This window comes from Diabrotica virgifera, chromosome 6 (assembly GCF_917563875.1).
Source record: "Diabrotica virgifera virgifera chromosome 6, PGI_DIABVI_V3a".
In the NCBI taxonomy this organism is placed as follows: domain Eukaryota; kingdom Metazoa; phylum Arthropoda; class Insecta; order Coleoptera; family Chrysomelidae; genus Diabrotica; species Diabrotica virgifera.
In genome coordinates this window covers 216,338,428-216,356,477 of record NC_065448.1, presented here as the reverse complement: position 1 = coordinate 216,356,477, position 18,050 = coordinate 216,338,428, and the positions used below count along the sequence as shown (strand labels likewise).

The window sequence follows — 18,050 nt, the reverse complement described above, 5'->3', positions numbered from 1 at the left end:
GTACTACTCTTCAATTAGATAATACAACCTACTATTGATCAATAGTTAAAAAAAAAAGAGATTAACATAAAAAAAAACGATTACCGATTTTATATGAACGCCCTTTTAGAAGAACAGTAGGTGAAATATGTCAAAAATTGTTGGCACATTCTGTATAACAAAATGCGAAAGCAACAAAAGTATGAAGGAATGGATGTGGAGAATGAGATGAGGTTTTATGAATAATACGTTATATGGCACTATGATTTTATTGAAATTTTAATGTGTTTAACAATATATTTATATATACCCGGCTATCTACCTAAACAAAAATGATATGGAGAAATAAAATCTATCAAAAAATATGTCAAGTGATATTCAATATTATTGTTTCTTTTTTTTATATAATAATTTTGAATATCTCATTTGCCAATAGATTTTGCAAAAATGATAAGAAAAGTGTGCAAAGTTGGTAACCATTGCTGGTGAAAATTTTATGTAATAATATAGTAAGTAATAACTGGTTCATACGCGTAGAAAATATCACCTCGCACAAACTTTTTAGTATTGTCAGCTCACATACAACCTTTCGTTATGATATATATTAATTTTATAAGTAATTTAGACCATAGGGATGTTAACCTTCCCCTCAGTACCTATAATGTGCGAGGAGGTATATCGTACGCAAGAAAAATATAGCACGTAAAAATTTGGAAAAACTAGGGATCTAAAAAAGTTAAAATTCGTCCATCTAGCTGAAATTTTAAGCGCTTTTAATAATATTTATGAACTAGTAAAACCTGACATTACATAGAGTATGAATCTTTCCAATACAGTGTTATAGCTATAACTCTATTTGAAGTGAAGTGAATAACACAGTTGAAGGTTTTGTGATTAAGGGGGGAGGTTGAAACGGTTTGAAATTTTAAAATTAACTTTAAGACTACTCTCTGAAAATTTCAGATTGATTGGAGTAAAATTACCAGAGATAAAGTAAGTGAATATCCCTACCTTCGACTCGCTTTGCGGCAGCTTCGCTACAGCGTGCTTGAGCGTAGTTAGAAACGTTCAACAGCTGTTCCCCTTTTGTAAATTACTCCGCGATTCAAAAACATATTTCGGTGTGCATCACTTTACGATTTAACAGACAAAAATAAAATTGAAAATAAAGTTTTCAAAACTTTGAAAGCATTTTTCTCAAAACTGCTTTTTTCAAAGGTGGTAGATATTGTAACTCCAAAACTATTTTACCGATTCACCTGAAATTTTGCACAGACTTTCTTTAGATATTTCGTGAGGTAACACTAACTCTAAATAATTCACAAAAATGGGCTCGAAATGTTGATTTCAAACCATACCCTTCCCCCCTTAACTGTAATTAGTGAGTTTATGTAGCAAGGATCATATTATAGCATTGTTCTGTATAAGCGAATGATACTATTTTGAGGTTACATTTGGATATTTTGTTGTTCGATACTCTTGGAAAATTCCAGTTCTTCGTGTGACATCTAGATTTTAATAGATCATTGTGGAATGCTCTAAAGTTAAAGAATAGCATGAATGAATGAAGCATGAATAGTAAATTGTACCATAAGATATGCTAATTTACATTATATTTTAGATCCCTAGTATTTTATCCATTTTAACGTAAAGAAAAATTAATATTTACATAAAACAACAAACTTAATAACACAAAGCAGAATTATTATCACACATTTCTATTTGACCCGTGCTTTTTACACATACTGGCTGTTTAAATTCATCTCAACAACCACTTCATTTTCATCGATCTTTTTAGTTTTTCCAAATATATCACAATATTAGTTTCTGATCCATTTGAGGTCAATATGAGAATAGTTGAATCCACTGGAGGGGATAGTCAGGAACTATGGCTGGCCAAAAATAATGCAATGTCATATTTAGTCGGGAGTGGGGATAAAATTATTTCAGCGAACACATTAAAGAGTCCAGAATAATTAAAAAGGGAAAAATAAGATTCATGTCGATTAGAGAACATATGGAATAATTTATTTTTATATAAATTTACTTTTTATGACAGAGTGAGTGACTGTATGACGTATGACGTACAATATACGTCATACGTCTTCGGTACATACCAATGACATATGACGTATACATATTGCACGTCAAATGTACGAGAAAAATGGCGGCAATGAATAGCATTCTTGAGTTTCTTAGAAGCGTTTAGTTATTTTGCGCTACTACTTTCATTAGAACAGTCTTAAGGAACAATCGTTATAAATACTTTTACGGAAATTCTAATCATGTGACACAACTTTGGTTTCCACTACTTCAAATCTAAAACAGCGGTGTTAGGCAAACCATTTATATAGGGCTTTTCATTCACAGTCATTTGTTTCGAGCTTCTGTCATGTGTCACATAATATTAATATATCTACGTCATACGTTATTGATATATACCAACGATACAAACCAAAGACGTATGGCGTAGATATATTAATATTATGTGACACATGACAGAAGCTCGAAACAAATGACAGTCGATGAAAAGCCCTATTTCTATATGCTTGATCTATCTACTAGCTTTCTAACTTATTGGAAGATTTATGCATAGGGCTATCCATCACCGCCATTTTTTTCGAACACAATCTATGACGTATAATATACTAATTATAGATACGAATGACGTATGACGTATACGTCATAAATCAAGTGTTCGAAAAAAATGGCAGAGATGAATAGCCCTATTGAAAGTAACAGTAAATATGGCCTAAATTTCGGGATACGTCATTTGGTGGAACGTTTCTCCAATACAGATTTTTTTCCACCATGTAATAGAAGTATTTGAACAATTAGTCGACAAGATGAATTTAAATATGCCGAATTAAACTATTCACAGCAACAAAGCAGATAATGCCCTGCTTTTTAAAATTTTAATATAAAACAGTGAATCCTCAAGTGCCTACCTAGTAATTATATGACCAGTTAACATATCAAATGTTTATCGTCATTTATATATAGGCCCGTTAATATATAATAAACATTTATATCAACATCAACGCTTTTTCTTTACATGCAAATATCAACATTTTCCCTCTATTTTCCAGGATTTTCCAACAAATAAAATATATAAATTTAATGGAACATAACATGTATCATTAAATGAGTGTTAATATATCTATATATAAAAATAAAATATTTACAAGTAACATTTTTTATGTATAACAAAAATCTGATGGACATACAACTAATCGTGGGTAATGAAACGATGAAGCAGGGTGTCTTCTTAGAACAGTAATTAAAATACTATCAAATACAGTAATTAACTACTGTGAATACCATATCTCACGAGGATATTACGGAGATCCAAATTATTTGCATAGAAAAATATAGCTTAACACCTGGTTAACATTATTAAAGTCCAGAAATCCAGTCAAGTGCTGTTCACACACTATTCCAGTCATTCAAAAACTATAAAAGCGATTCCAGTCATTCAAAAGATAGGTTAATCAATTACTGGATTGACAGTTGACACTGGATTGACAGTCCACACTATTCCAGTAGCGCTGAAATGCGCGAGCTCGAATGAAAAAGAGACCACTATTTCAGTGCAAGATTACATTATTACCGGACAATATGCTTGCATAATGACCGGTATGTAGACGCATGCGCGTTCGTATTCTACGAACGCTAATTGTTAACTGCGCATCGCTAACTGTTAACTGCGCTTGCGTCTGATGGTCGGAAACGGTTGCTGATCGTACATACTACGAATAAACCTTTTTTTAGAATCGTTTTAATTACTGTTCTATCGCCTCTACCGGATAAAATCAAAATTATCGGTTCTGCAGAATCGAAAATATCTTAGATGTAATATCTTTGTGGATAAACGTTTTAACAAGTGCAGAATTATTTTTGATGTCGACATTCTGATTTTATCCAGGTATCCCAGCAGAACGCGAGTTGAAATCTGGGTCGAATTAAAATATGGTTAGATGATTATATTGATTAAAACAGTGAGGTATATTGTAGCTAATATTGCTATCACGAAAAAAATTTGGAAAAGCGCACACTTTTGGGGAACTATACTCTCACAGATACTTATTATCACACGGGTCAGCTATACAATAGAACCCCGCAAATCCGAACTAATTGGGGGGACAGCCTGTTCGGATTCCGAAAAGTTCGGATTATCCGAAAGTTAGCCTTAACTAGTAGTTCAAAGCTTTCATTGTGATTTTGAGTAGCCAAACGTTCTCGCAACAGTATGGACAATATTTTTGGACTCAAGTTGACTACTAGAGAACCAAAGTAAGTTTGTGTTTAACCTTTATAAACCTGTGTATTAAAGTATAATATTTATTTTTAAGAAATTTTAAATGTCAAAGTCCTAGTAATCCTACATTGTCCAATTTTCTGGCTTTACTCTGTATAATAAACATGTTTTTGTCTTGAATTTTTAAATTTTTTTTACTTTCCGTTGGTTCGGATTTGCCGAAAGTTCAGATTCGCGGGGTTCGGATTTACGGGGTTCTACTGTACTTATGCTTTGAATTCAGTTAAGAAATCCATTTGAATAGAATTCTCTTATTCCATATTTTTTTTTAAATTTTGGTTTAACATTGTAGGTATCCCTATATATTTTAGAAGCAATGCCTAATAATGTGTATGTGTGTATATTTCACTTTCATGTTTATTTTTAAATATAACCAAAAAATGTTATAGGTATATTATTCAATGATAAAATTCATCTGTCTTAACGCAACTAGCCCTCAGCGCATAAGTATGATACTCATGCAATTTTTTACTTAAGGAGTGTTGTAGGTTTAATAATTTAATAGTCCAATATATTGAAATTTTCTGCAGCATCGGCTAGATAAATATTAAAGTACATAGTTAAAGAACGAAGGATAAAAATATACCATCAATATATAATATACAGCATCATGAATCAATTTTTAATATATATCTAAATACAGTTTTATTGTTAGTTCCAAAGTATTTTTATGATAAATTGTATAGGTATACCCAATTAAGACTAATTAATGAAATAACACATAATTGTTATTTATATCATAAAAAGATTATGAATTTTTATTAGTAATATTTGCAAATTAGCTGACCCTTGCGATTTCTTTATAGAAGTGAATATCACAGCAACAGTATTTTTTGCGAAGAACTTATTTTACATGGAAATGAACTGGCCATTTTCTAACGAACTTTACATGGAAATGAACGATTCTAACGAATTTTAACGATAAATACAGGAGTTTTCTTGTAATTAACTACTGTAACGATATCCTTCCGCTCGGCATTCAACAGCTCGTCCGAAGACAACCGTACGCATTTCAATACCGGCGCAATCTCACTCATTTCCACTTCTACTCCGAGGCATCCAAGTAGGGCAGCCGAGAGGGTAATTAAGAAGAGGAAGGAGAATCATGTAATCAGTTTCTCGCGGTGTACTGAACCGGGAAGAACTCAAACGGCAGATATGCAATGGAATGAATTGGAACTCTGCCAAGGTGGAAGCGCTCTGTAGTGAAGAGGCGTTTCGGCGAGACCGTAACCGCAGTGAGCGGTAGCTGCCAGCTCCTGGTGGTTCATCGGCCGCCTCCTACCCGGAGCTGGCCGATGCGTCGATGCTTGATTGTGATCATACTGGATTGAAGTGTGATTTGGCTATGAGTCTTCATTTATATTACGTGACGAGGATATAAAGACTTGGATATCTATGCATACTTCATTGAATCATACTTCATTGATTACCATAAAGAAAAGCACGACAACCTGATGGAGATATTAACAAATATTGGAATAAACACAGAGGCCGGAGAATTCGATATCAAACGTGGGATCTAACTTGCCAAACTTCTCCACTAAACTAGTAAATATTTTATACCCAGAACCACATTGCTTATGGTAATATCGCCTTGTAACATACAAGCAGTAAACTGATATCATACTGATAGGACAAAGGTTTAAGCCAAAACTGTTGAATGTCAGTTTGTGAGTGAGGCATTCGAGACTGTCATAACTGCATCCTTTAGAATCATAACTTGCTACGCTCCTATGTAATTGTTCGTTAATAACTGACTCGTTTTTATTAAACGATTTGCCTATTCCATTTTATTATCATAATCTTGAATTTTCAATGACTTTGTCAATTACAAAATGGCCAGTCCTGTATTTTAGTATGAAACGATTAATCTGAAAATGTTTCAAGCAACAACTATAATTAACACGTCACCCGTTGTAGTATTATAACATTAGATATAACTTGTTTCAGGGCTTGTTCCATAAAATTACAATACAATTACTTATATTTATGTTAAAGTCAATATATGGCCATCACAAACATTTAGACGATAAAACTATGAATGTGTATATAGTCACCTCAACGTTTTAACTTGGAAGCTTAAAAATAAGAACGAAAATGCCCAGTGACTTCTTCGCAGGGTTGTCGCTGTTAATAAGACTATCCATTGCTTCTCATTTGTTTAATACACTTGACACATGACGTGTATATATCTACGTCAGACGTTTTTGGTATATATAATTGATATATACCAATGACGTATGACGTACATATATATTATACGTCATATGTCAAGTGTACTAAACAAATGAGAAGCGTTGAATAGCCCTATACGACGATATATTTTCGTTAACATTAAATATCTGAATGTATGTTAAACAATTGACCTATATTGATGTACTTAAATTCATTATACACATATTTAACACTTGTAAAAACAGTCTTCATTTCAAATATTTACTATACGACATTAAAACATCAAGTTCTAAACTGGGGTTGGAAATTTGAAACAGTGGGGAGTTTTAACAATTTTATAAAAGAAATAGGCACTTTTTGCGTTTCAGTTACTAAAACTATAACATTTATAATCTTTATTTTTAAGCTGCGAAGAAATCTCAAATAATTAATTGCTGAAATAATTCTTTAAATGTTTGTACAAGAGGCGGTCCATTTCAAAACTAACTTCTTTCATATTGGATGTTTATAATTACTATGGTTTGTTTTTAAACCAGGAGGAATAATTCAAATTTACCGCGCCGTAATGCTTGTTTGTAATTGGTCCAACCGCAGTCAAGTTTACTCAACTGTTATGAAATTTTGACACTATTGACATTTATGAAATTTTGACACTATTGGCATTTCATAGAATTAAGTTATATCGGTGTATAATTTTTAGATTTTTAGTCCTAGTCTGATTTTAGATATTGACCGAATAAAGAATTTTAAAAGCATAGGACTTGTCAAAGACATACGATTTTATTTTAAGTATTTTTGCATACTGTAGAGCATTTAACCACGTATTTGAAATGAAAAGTTACATCTCGATGTTTTGGCTTATTGGATAGTCTTTTCCTCAAACTAGCAATAACAACAACAAATGACCAGATCCCACATCTAAAGTTGGACCAATGGAGCTATCTGTGAACAGTACTAACTGAAAATGTGAAAATGTATTTCTGTTGCATTAAAAAATATGGGTAAGATAATAAGAGGACAATTTGTAGATTTGTTAATAATGGGAGGACATTAGTATAAAAACGGAATTTAAAATGGCCCTATTTAGATTTATTGCACGTTCCTCATTGATAAGATGGCATTTAAAAAATTTAAGCTGCCCAAATGTTGAGCAAAGAGCACAGAGAGCTGCAGGTTGTCTGAATGAAAAATATGGAGAAATAAAAATATAGAAAAGAAATGAAAGGCAGAATTTACAAAACAGTCATCAGACCAATAATGACATATGCGTCAGAAACTCGACCTGGCAGAGGGAACAAAAATATTGCTAGCAACAACAGAGAAATGAAAACCCTTCGAAAAATCGATGGTAAGACACTATTGGGACAGATCTAGAAATGCAAGAACAAGTGGAGAACATTAACAACCGAGTAAGAAACAGAGTAGAATGAAATAACACATAAGCCGAATTACAATAAATAGAGTAGTGGACGGCGAGAGACGGTTCCCCAATAGGAAGACGATCAGTGGGAAGACCACGAAAACGATGGAACGACAACTTACTGGAAGCACATTGACAAAAAAAAACAGACAGTCATGTCTATACAAAATAAGAAGAGATGTTGATTGTAAGTGCCAAAATAATAATTGTTATTAAGAAGTATCAGGTTTGTCGTTACCTGCAACTATCGAATGATTAATAGAAATAACTGACGTCAGTGAAGGCACTGGGAAGAATGAATATCAAATAGTTATTGAGTGAATCCCCCAAAAAGAAGAACCAGCCAAACGAGAAAGCAAGACATATGTCAACGCCTGAAAACAAAACGATACACAAAACTATACTGTCATTTTTAAGAAAAAATTCAATAGGATCGCTATAATTACATTTTAAAAACGTTTAGTCACTTTAGAATGGACTGCCTCAAATACTGGTATCGAAATGTACCTACCGATTATATAATAAATTAGTAAAAACTTATTTTACTAGGTTGTACGATTAAAAATGTTAAATATTAGACAGCCAAGTTAAAATATTTCGGGTGAGATGTGTATCCAAACATTAACAATATTAACAACATGCTATAACAACAATATATGATTTGAGTCACATTTATCTTTGTATAGATTATAATATTTTATATAATTAGTTATGATAAAGATCTATGAGAAGTATGTAACGTTAGAAGTGAAGTAGATGACTAATTTTCTAATGACTATGTACACTATATTATGTATATATGCCCTTTTTATTTCTTTAAATCCCTTTTTTAATAAAATTCATGATTGGTAACAACTGCTCGAAATCGCAAATTCTGTACTGTGTTGAACTACTTCGTTCCGATGGTAGGTTACGGAATCAATTAAAAATAAGTGTAAACAATGAACAATAATATATTTATTTGTGTCGATAAAAAAACGTGTTTTGCTTATATCTCGAAAGGGTGTGTTGTTGACGTACCACGTCTATCCCGACGCCCGCTGGGATGTGACCGCCGACGGGAGGTTGTAAATCGACCCATGGTTGTGTATCAACTGACTGTGGCTGAAAAAAAAACCACAAACGCTAATATGTTTGTGTTTCTACAATATGGCTAGAAAAGGCAATAAATTACTACATCTGACGTTTTAAAAGTTGAAACCTTTCTGTATTTTAAGAAGTTGACATAAAGTCTGATAAGGTAATTAATTTATGGGGAATTCAGTTTGTTAAACTGAACACACCAAAAACATATTATGGTTAGGGATACATTTCGTTTCGTAAAACTTCTTAGCATCTGGTTTGTATATTAGATGTGAATTTATATGACCGTTTTGAGAAAAGTTATTAAAAAATAAAATTAGCAAAAATAGTAATTAAAGCGTGTCGCCACATATATTATCACATAGTTTCATACTTGCACGTTTTACAGTAGTACTACCATATTTCCAAAACCAAGCTAACTATCTGGTTTAGTCATCAGTCCAAATCATCATTTAATGATGAATATAAATGTTTGTATGAGTACAATGCATTTGGACATGTAAAGTGAAAAGTTTAATGATTACAAAAGTTTGTGAATCCGAATAAGCACGAAACAGTATGAAGGTAGAAAACGTGTAATAGTTTCCGCTATAGGGATACTAATCAGGGTGTTTTGTTGAAAATGCAAAAAGAAAAAGAGCTGTTAAGCACAATAAAAACAGCTAAAATCGAATACCTCGGTCACATCATGAGACACAGCGAGAGATATGGACTGCTGCCACTAATCTTGCAGCAGCCCAGCAGATACCTTGATTAAATTAGTTCCATTTAAACTTTAAACAAATGTTACCTTAGTTATATAAGCCTCTAAGAGCATGGCAGTCGAGACCATAGCCGTTCAAAGTCTTTTTTCGATGATTAAGTGATTTAAAACTGAATTTTGAAAAATAACGATATAAATTTAACCACATGTAAAAATTTAGAATACATACTTTCAATCTGTATATAGAATGTGCGATTTCTGGCAAGTTAGAACTATCTTCTTGCATTTGAAGAGATCTGGCCAGCCAGCTATCTCGAGCAAAAATATAAGTATTATGAGGTTTCATGCAGGTACACATTTTGGAAATTCAATAACGAAGAAGACAGACATGTTTTTACACAATATTTCTACAAATTTTCATCTCTTTAAGTGCTTGCTTCGATTTTTTCACACGCATACCTTACTTTTCATAAATTGACAATGTGTTTTTGCTGTGCAGCGTCACTATACCTTTTTTATTTACAATATACATCACATTTGTTGTAAACCACCGATTAAATTAATACAAACTAAACAAATACAGGTCTGTAAACTATTTACGGTCAAAAAACAGCGGACCTAAACAATTAACTCAAGATTCTCGCCAACAAAGATGAGTCTTGCTTCCTAATTTCTCTATCAATATTTTACGATTTTGGCACGTAAATCTAAGGCCTGTCACACACTATCAGGTACATCTGACATGTGTAACCGTTCAGCTGTACCTGTCAGGTGTACCAGATAGTGAGTGGCCAGCCTAAGACAATAACGCAGTTCCTGCATTTAGGGCGCTTTTTCTTGGCTGTGAATATATTACAGCCTCTAGTATCACTCAGTATCAGTCCAAAAATGAAATTTTGGCGCATATATTTTATTTCTTACCTGTGCGAAATGAAAACTTGTACCTTAATAACCTTTATGTATGCCTTCTCCAACAATTACCAATCACAATATAGAAAAAAATATTGTTACAACTAACTAAAATAGGCAATCACCAAACTAAACCTGAGTAAAGAGAAAAATCTTGTAATCTATGTGTGATGTCAACAATCAGTGATAACTCAGTATTCCCATCTGAATGACATCTCAAAAACATTTAAGGTACTGTTTAAGTTATTTTTTTGTGAGAAAGATGTTTCCCTTAAACTAAGATTTGTACCATGTACCCTAAATTACGAAATATGAAATAAAACACCCAACCCAGATTGCCTAGTCTACTAAAATTATTAATAACTATCTAAAATTAATATATAATAAGTTGGTAACACTGCGTTAAGAATAATTTACAAAAATAAATAGGCGTTTACAACAGGATTAGCCTATTAGGTTTAGTTTGGTTAACATATAGCAATAGTTATATTCTAAATTAATTTCAACGCAGCATTACTAGCTTATTGGCCTAAAATGTTTTTCAATGTTAGTAAATATGATCGAATGTTAAAAAATAGATAAAATTATATACACATTATACTCTATGTGAAACATGGAAAAGGAAAATATGATGGGTACAGACACCAGAAGTGACAATATGAATGATTTCATCACATTTTCGATTTAAAATTTCTAAAAATTCTAAATCTACCTGTAGAAAATCAGATCGATTCGTAACAATTAGCAGCCAATCGACGAAACATTTCATCGAAAAGAAATTTAAAAATTCATCTTGATAAGAAGTCTATAGGATTAGATTAAGTCATAACAACTCACATTAATCGTAGTAATGTCTGTACTATTAATTGATGATAAAGGCACTAATAACAAAAATATTTTTTGAATTTGTACTTTTAGGTGTTAGTAGTTGCAAAAAATTGGAAAATTCATTTTTTTTAATTTGGAAGAAATGGCCAAGTATAAATACAAAATCTTAAGTGTCACTTGAGTTTTAAGTTTGAGAAATCAGATGGATCAAAATAGGAATGCAAAATATATTTTAATTACGTTATTAATAATATGATAGATTAACCCATCAACTAGAGTTTCATTAACTCTAATGTTACAGAAAGTATTTGAGGAAAAGTACCTCTCCCAAAGACATTTTTAAAATTGGTTTGTTTTAATCTCATACAGGATTTATTGGAAAAGGTCAAATGTATCTTTCATGCTGGCTAGAAATGGCGCCCAACGTGGGGCAAATATACAGAACACAAATATTCCTGTGTGTAGAGGTACTTAATAATTTAAAAATTAATACTTAACATAACTATTAGTGAAATGCCATTGTTAATAATACAAAAGCATAAGTTTTTTTATTAAAATGTCGAGGTCTTTTATACTGCATATCAAAACAATGAAAAGAACAATAACAGGAGAGTTGAATGCAGAATAAGAATTTTAGACAAAGTGATTATTCTCTTTATCTCTATTTTCTTTGTTACATTTAGACTTTTATCTTGGTGATATCAATATTAATCCCCTTCATAGACATTTCTTGTCTAACATCTCCCACCAAAGCCTTTTTGTTCTTCCTTCTATTTCCCATGTATTGGATGATTATTATTTCGAAGTTGAAAAGTTGAATAAAATGCCGATATTGACGATATAAAATAATTTATAAAATATGCAGTTTTCTTGTTTTGGGGCTGCATATAGTTACTGATTCAAAATTAAAAACCAAATCATAATTAAGTCATATTTCTCATTAACAACCATTCCAAAATTTGCAGAAAACAGTTATATTGACTTCACAATCTATATAGCCATCTTAATATAAGATGATGTTCCAAATATTCCACCAAAAATTTGAAAGTCCTATCTATAATTACAGAGTATTTAACGTGAACCCACATCTGGAACTGACTGGCCTAAATCCAATTTTAAATTTCTTCCGAAAATGTTTCAAAAAGCTAGACCTAACGATTGGCTTATTTAAACTTTGCAGAAAATATAAAACTCTTTTAGTAACAATTCCAACAAAAATATACATATAAACAAAACTGACTTAGAATTGGTCCTTTGAAAAAATAAACTTTAAATTCCTTTAAAACACGTAAAAATTACATATCAATAACATGTTATATTTCAATTTTTCAAAAAATAAAATACAAACAAATATATTAGACTGTACGACGTACAGTTTATAAACAAACAATACAATACACATAGACGGGTCTTTTTAGGTTATGGCATACATTTTTAGATTTAACATTGATGCAAGCTTGGAACAGGTGATGTTTGGAGTGTAAAGGAAACGGTATCACAACAGTAAAACACCCGCGAAAGACCCAGTCAAATTATATAGTACGGTAACAGGACACAATGGTAGTTTTACCATTAAAATAGACATATAATTTTTAACAAAAATGGCAATTATTAGGGCAACTTAAATTCAGAAGCTGAAATCATATAGCATCTCATTTGGAAGATATATGTATTTTAATAGATAGAAAGACAGATTGACAGCTCACGTCAAGCTGTCAACTGTCCAACAAGCTGTCAACTGTCAACTCCTGTCAAAGTAGGATCTATATACTAAATAATAGAAGTTTTTTAGGTAACACAAGATGTAAATAATAGATTTCTAGCATTTAAATTGCCCTAACGTTCCGGCCCATCCCAAACAACCTACTCCTCGCACCAAGATAGTCCCTTTTCGATAGGTTTATCCTCATTCTGCGGACTTCTGTTGTTTGTACATGTTGTAACACTATTTATACTAACGCCCTCTTCAGGCATTGATCACTGGATTGCGAGTTGTCCTAAGCCGTTGTTACGTGCCCTTTTTATTTCTTCTTCGCTTATGCGCTGTTCGATTAGATATTGAGCAGTGTTGATGGAATGCGGGTTTCCTGTGATGGTCACGATACGGTTGCGGGTACCAGGGGCGAATATGCCTTTCTTTGATATTTGGATGCTTGCACCGCTTATCTGTTGAATTTCTACCAACGATCTGCCACCGGGTCCTAAAAATTAATACGAAAAAGAATATAGTACAAGAACTTACAAAAATGTTCTTAATAACAGAAACAAGTGTTTTAAAGTTCTTTTACAGTAACTGTAGACTGAGTTTCGTATATTATGTAGTTATAAGAAACATTTATAACTACATATACGAAACTGGAATAATGTCACAAATCTGGTTGGAGTCTACATTTATCCCACTCCCAAAAAACCGAATACTTCATCATGTAAAAACTTATTATTAGTTAAGTATTTTCTATGGGAAATAAAAATAGTATTTTGTATTTTGACAACGAAACCCGATTTGGGCTTCGAAACGTTAATAAATTCATTTTTTAGTAAAATTGTGGCTTATTTCCCATAGAAAATACTTAATTATAAAAATGCCACAAGGAAATAGCTTCAGAACAACATTATTATTAGTGTCAAGGGTTACTCTCTCAAACTACTTCTCAAGATAATCTGAATAGAATTAAGCAGAAATGTGAAGAAACAATGGAAAACAAATAATTATGTTTCAGAGAAGGATAGAGAACAAGGCAAGCTTTGTTCTCAATGCCAACATCACTTCAAAGATCACGGAGAGTACAGAAACCAATTTACGTCTGCTTTATAGATTTTGAAAACGCGTTTGATAGGGTCCAACATGATAGGCTGTTATATCTAGAAATGATTGGAATAGATGATCTGAGATTTTTACGACATATATATTGGAATCAAGAAGCTTCTATTCTGGTAGACGGTAAAGACACAAAATTTTCATTCAAAGAGGTATCAGACAAGGTTGTGTGTTATCCCCAACTTTGTTTAACGTGTAGTAAAAATAATATTTAACGAAGCCTTGGAAGGGTAATGTGGAGTTCGAATTGCAGATGACAAAGCGATCATGGTTGAAAGTATCGAAGATATTCAATTCCTTATAGATCGAGTAACTAGAGACTGCTCCAATAACGGACTTGGCATAAATATATCAAAGAAACAATGACTTGTGGTTAGTAAACAAGACGTTGGCCCTATGCAACTAATTGTCACTAAATCCTGATGAAGAAATTAAAACTCGTATAGAAATTGCAAGAGGAGCATTTATGAAACTAGATCTATACTGTGCAATTCAAAGCTAAACATACAATTAAGAATCAAGTTCCTAAACCAGGGGTGGGCAAGGGCCGGATCCGGCCCTTTTGCTTACTTTATCCGGTCCGTTGAAAAATTCTAATTCGTCAAATTTCTCTGTTAAATGCTCTAAAATGACACTTAGGTATAGCATTTGTGTCAAAAAATTTCTTTACAGGGCAGTACAGGGAAAAAGCTCCGCCAAAGAGATTGGCCGGTGCACAGCGTTAGTTCACGTTATAGTCTTCTGGCCCGGGAGACATTTTGAAAATGTCATTTTGGCCCGCGCTTAAAAGTATTTGCCCACCCCTGTCCTAAACTGTTATGTGTATCCTGTATTACTATGTCGATGTGAAACCTGGATCATGTAGGTTAATATGATGAACAAATTAGGTGCCTTCTGAGATGTGGTCATATCGTAGAATACTCAAAATATCATGGGTTCAACGCATTTCAAACATAGAAGTCTTAAAAAGACGATGATAAAAAAGATAAAACTTTAATATTTGAGGCATAAAATGAGAGGTAGCAGATATTTGATACTACACTTAATAATAAACGGAAAGATGGAGGGAAAAAGAGGAATTGGCAGTAAGAAATATTCATGGCTCCGAAATTTTCGTCTAATGGACTAATGACCAAGATCGAGAACAATATCGGCAAATTGTCATGGAAGCTACCCACGCCTAAAATTTGGGCACGATACACCAAGAAGAAGATTAGAGATCTAAACTGTACATTACAGATTAATTCTACATGAAAATCTTGCTTACATTTTTAAAGATAATCCTTTAAATGTCGTTCAAGCTCGATCAATCGAAGATTGACAGTCATTAATGCGTTGAAGGGTTTAAAAAGTGAATGGAATGTGTTAAGTAGGTAAATAAATAACAACGGGAACGGGAAAAGTAATAAAAGTGAATTGCAAACTAGATAAAAGAGCAGGGTCTTAAAGAGCAGGGTCTTTGTAAGTCAATTTTAATCTTTATATCGCACATCCGGTTCAAAATTGTTGTAACGATTGCTCCATACACATATATATCAACATAGAGAGAGTTTCATGTTGAGCGAAGTGACGACACCATCTTTTTTTGGCTCAGTGCTGTTTCACTCTTACCCATAGTTAAGCTGCGACAGTAGTCCTCCCCTTCCGTGCCTATAGCCCCACTTAGTTTCATGTTAGTTTCTCGATACAATGTGCTAGAAAGAGATACCGCAAACCTGTCCAAGAGATCTTGTCGTCAGAGGAAGCGCAGAGATTAGGCTCAGTCTATGTTAATATATTCTTCTTCTTAACGTGCCCTATCAAGTCCCCTTGACGTTGGCGATTAACATGGCGAAACTGTCTCTGTCTCGAGCTATTCTAAATAGGTGTTCTGCTTTCTTTATTCCTGTCCACTCCCGGATATTCTTCAACCAAGAGGCCTGCTTTCTACCAATTCCCCTGCGTCCTTCGATTTTACCCATCATAATAAGTTGAAGAATATTATACCGGTCTCCCCTTACTACGTGTCCAAAATAGGCCATCTTTCTATATTTGATATTATCAAGCAGCTCGCGGGTAGCATTTGCTCTCTTAAGGGCTGCCACATTTGTCAGCATAGCCGTCCATGGTATTTTCAGTATACGTCTGTGCAGCCACATTTCAAAGGCCTCCAAACGGTTAATGGTGGATATTTTTAATGTCCATGCTTCGACACCATACAAGAGGACTGACCAAATGTAGCATTTAATCATGCGCTTTCGAAGTTGAAGTTGCAAGGAATCATTACAGAAGAATGACCTCATTTTTAAAAATGTCGTGCGGGCTATCTCGATTCTACATTTTATCTCTTTATCTGGATCTAGTTGTTCAGTAATATGGCAACCAAGATATTTAAAACTGGGTACTCTTTGAATTATATGACCATCAACATATAACCGTGAATCTTGATGGGCCAAACGGCTAAATATTTACCATGTATTTTGTTTTTGAACAGTTTATATTTAGGCCAAACTCTCTTCCCACTGTGTCAATGGCATTTAAAAGGTGTTGTAATCCATTTATATCATCACTTAAAATAACTGTATCGTCTGCATATCTCATTGTATTTATCAGAATTCCATTAACTTTCACACCCTATTCCAAATTATGCAGCGCTTTCTTAAATATTCTATCTGAATATAAATTGAATAACAGTGGGGACAGTATACAACCCTGTCTGACACCTCTTTGTATTTTGCATATTTCTGTTGATTTTCCATTTATGCAAGCTGTCGCTGTTTGACGCCAGTATAATTTTTCTATGATTCGTACATCTTGACTATCAACTCCTTTATCCTTTAATATTTTAATTAATTTGTGATGTTGTACTCGATCAAAGGCCTTCTCATAGTCAATAAATACAGCAAAGACATCTTTCCTTTGATCTCGGCATTTCTGCAATAACACATTTAGTGCAAAGAGTGCGTCCCGGGTTCCCAGTCCATTTCTGAAGCCAAATTGTGTTTCATCCTGGTCTTCTTCACATTTATCTCTGATTCTACTGTGAATGATACGTAGAAAGATTTTCAAAGTGTGGCTCATAAGGCTTATCATTCTATAATCGCTACAGTTTTTTGGACGTTGTTTTTTTGGTAGGGTTATGAATTCGGACTTTAACCAATCTTCAGGGATATCACCAGTCGAATAAACATCATTGAAAAGTTTGACTAGTATTCCAATGTTTTCCTCATTTATGAGCTTTAACATTTCTATAGGTATGTTGTCGGGACCAACGGCTTTCTTGTTTTTTGCCAATTTTATAGCATGTAGTATTTCTGATTTCAGTATTTCTGGTCCTTCACCTTCATCTAAAGTCTCCAGTTCTTCGGGTCTATCATCATTATACAGTTCATTTATATAATTATACCAGGTAGTTCGAATTTCGTGTTCGTCTATTATCATTTTTCCCGACGAATCGGTTATAGTATGTGTAGTTTTCTTATGATAAAGACCAGCTACTTCTCTAACTTTTTTAAACATATTAAACGTATCATGTTTTTCATTCAACTTTTCTAATTCCTTGCATTTATCCTCCATCCATTTTTCTTTAGCTACCTTTATCTTTTGTTTAATTAGTTTCTGTTTTTCTTTGTATTTTGTTTTGTTATCTTTCAGTTTTCTTCTCTGCTCCATCAATTCCAGGATTTCATCAGTCATCCATTGTTGTTTTTTGTGCCTCTGCATCGTTGTTGTATATTTTTCCATTACTTTCCAGGTGAGATCTTTAAACGTGTTCCATATTTCTGTATTGTTTTCATTTGTTGCATTCTTTAGCTGATTATTCAGGTCATTTTCT

The 18,050-nt window shown here is 33.0% G+C and overlaps 1 protein-coding gene across 4 annotated transcripts in view; it reads right to left on the bottom strand.

Moving 5' to 3' along the window:
• Nucleotides 1-229: 229 nt before the first annotated feature.
• Nucleotides 230-18,050, bottom strand: part of LOC126887230 (RNA-binding protein Pasilla) — a 391,656-nt gene continuing 373,835 nt past the window's right edge. For 2 of the 4 annotated variants that reach the window (XM_050654633.1, XM_050654634.1), the window contains exon 11: nt 230-13,619. In XM_050654633.1, the coding sequence (XP_050510590.1) occupies nt 13,396-13,619 (224 nt within the window). In that variant the 3' untranslated portion in view covers nt 230-13,395. The remainder of the gene's footprint in view (nt 13,620-18,050) is intronic. The other 2 variants (XM_050654635.1, XM_050654636.1) reach the window with 1 other exon arrangement.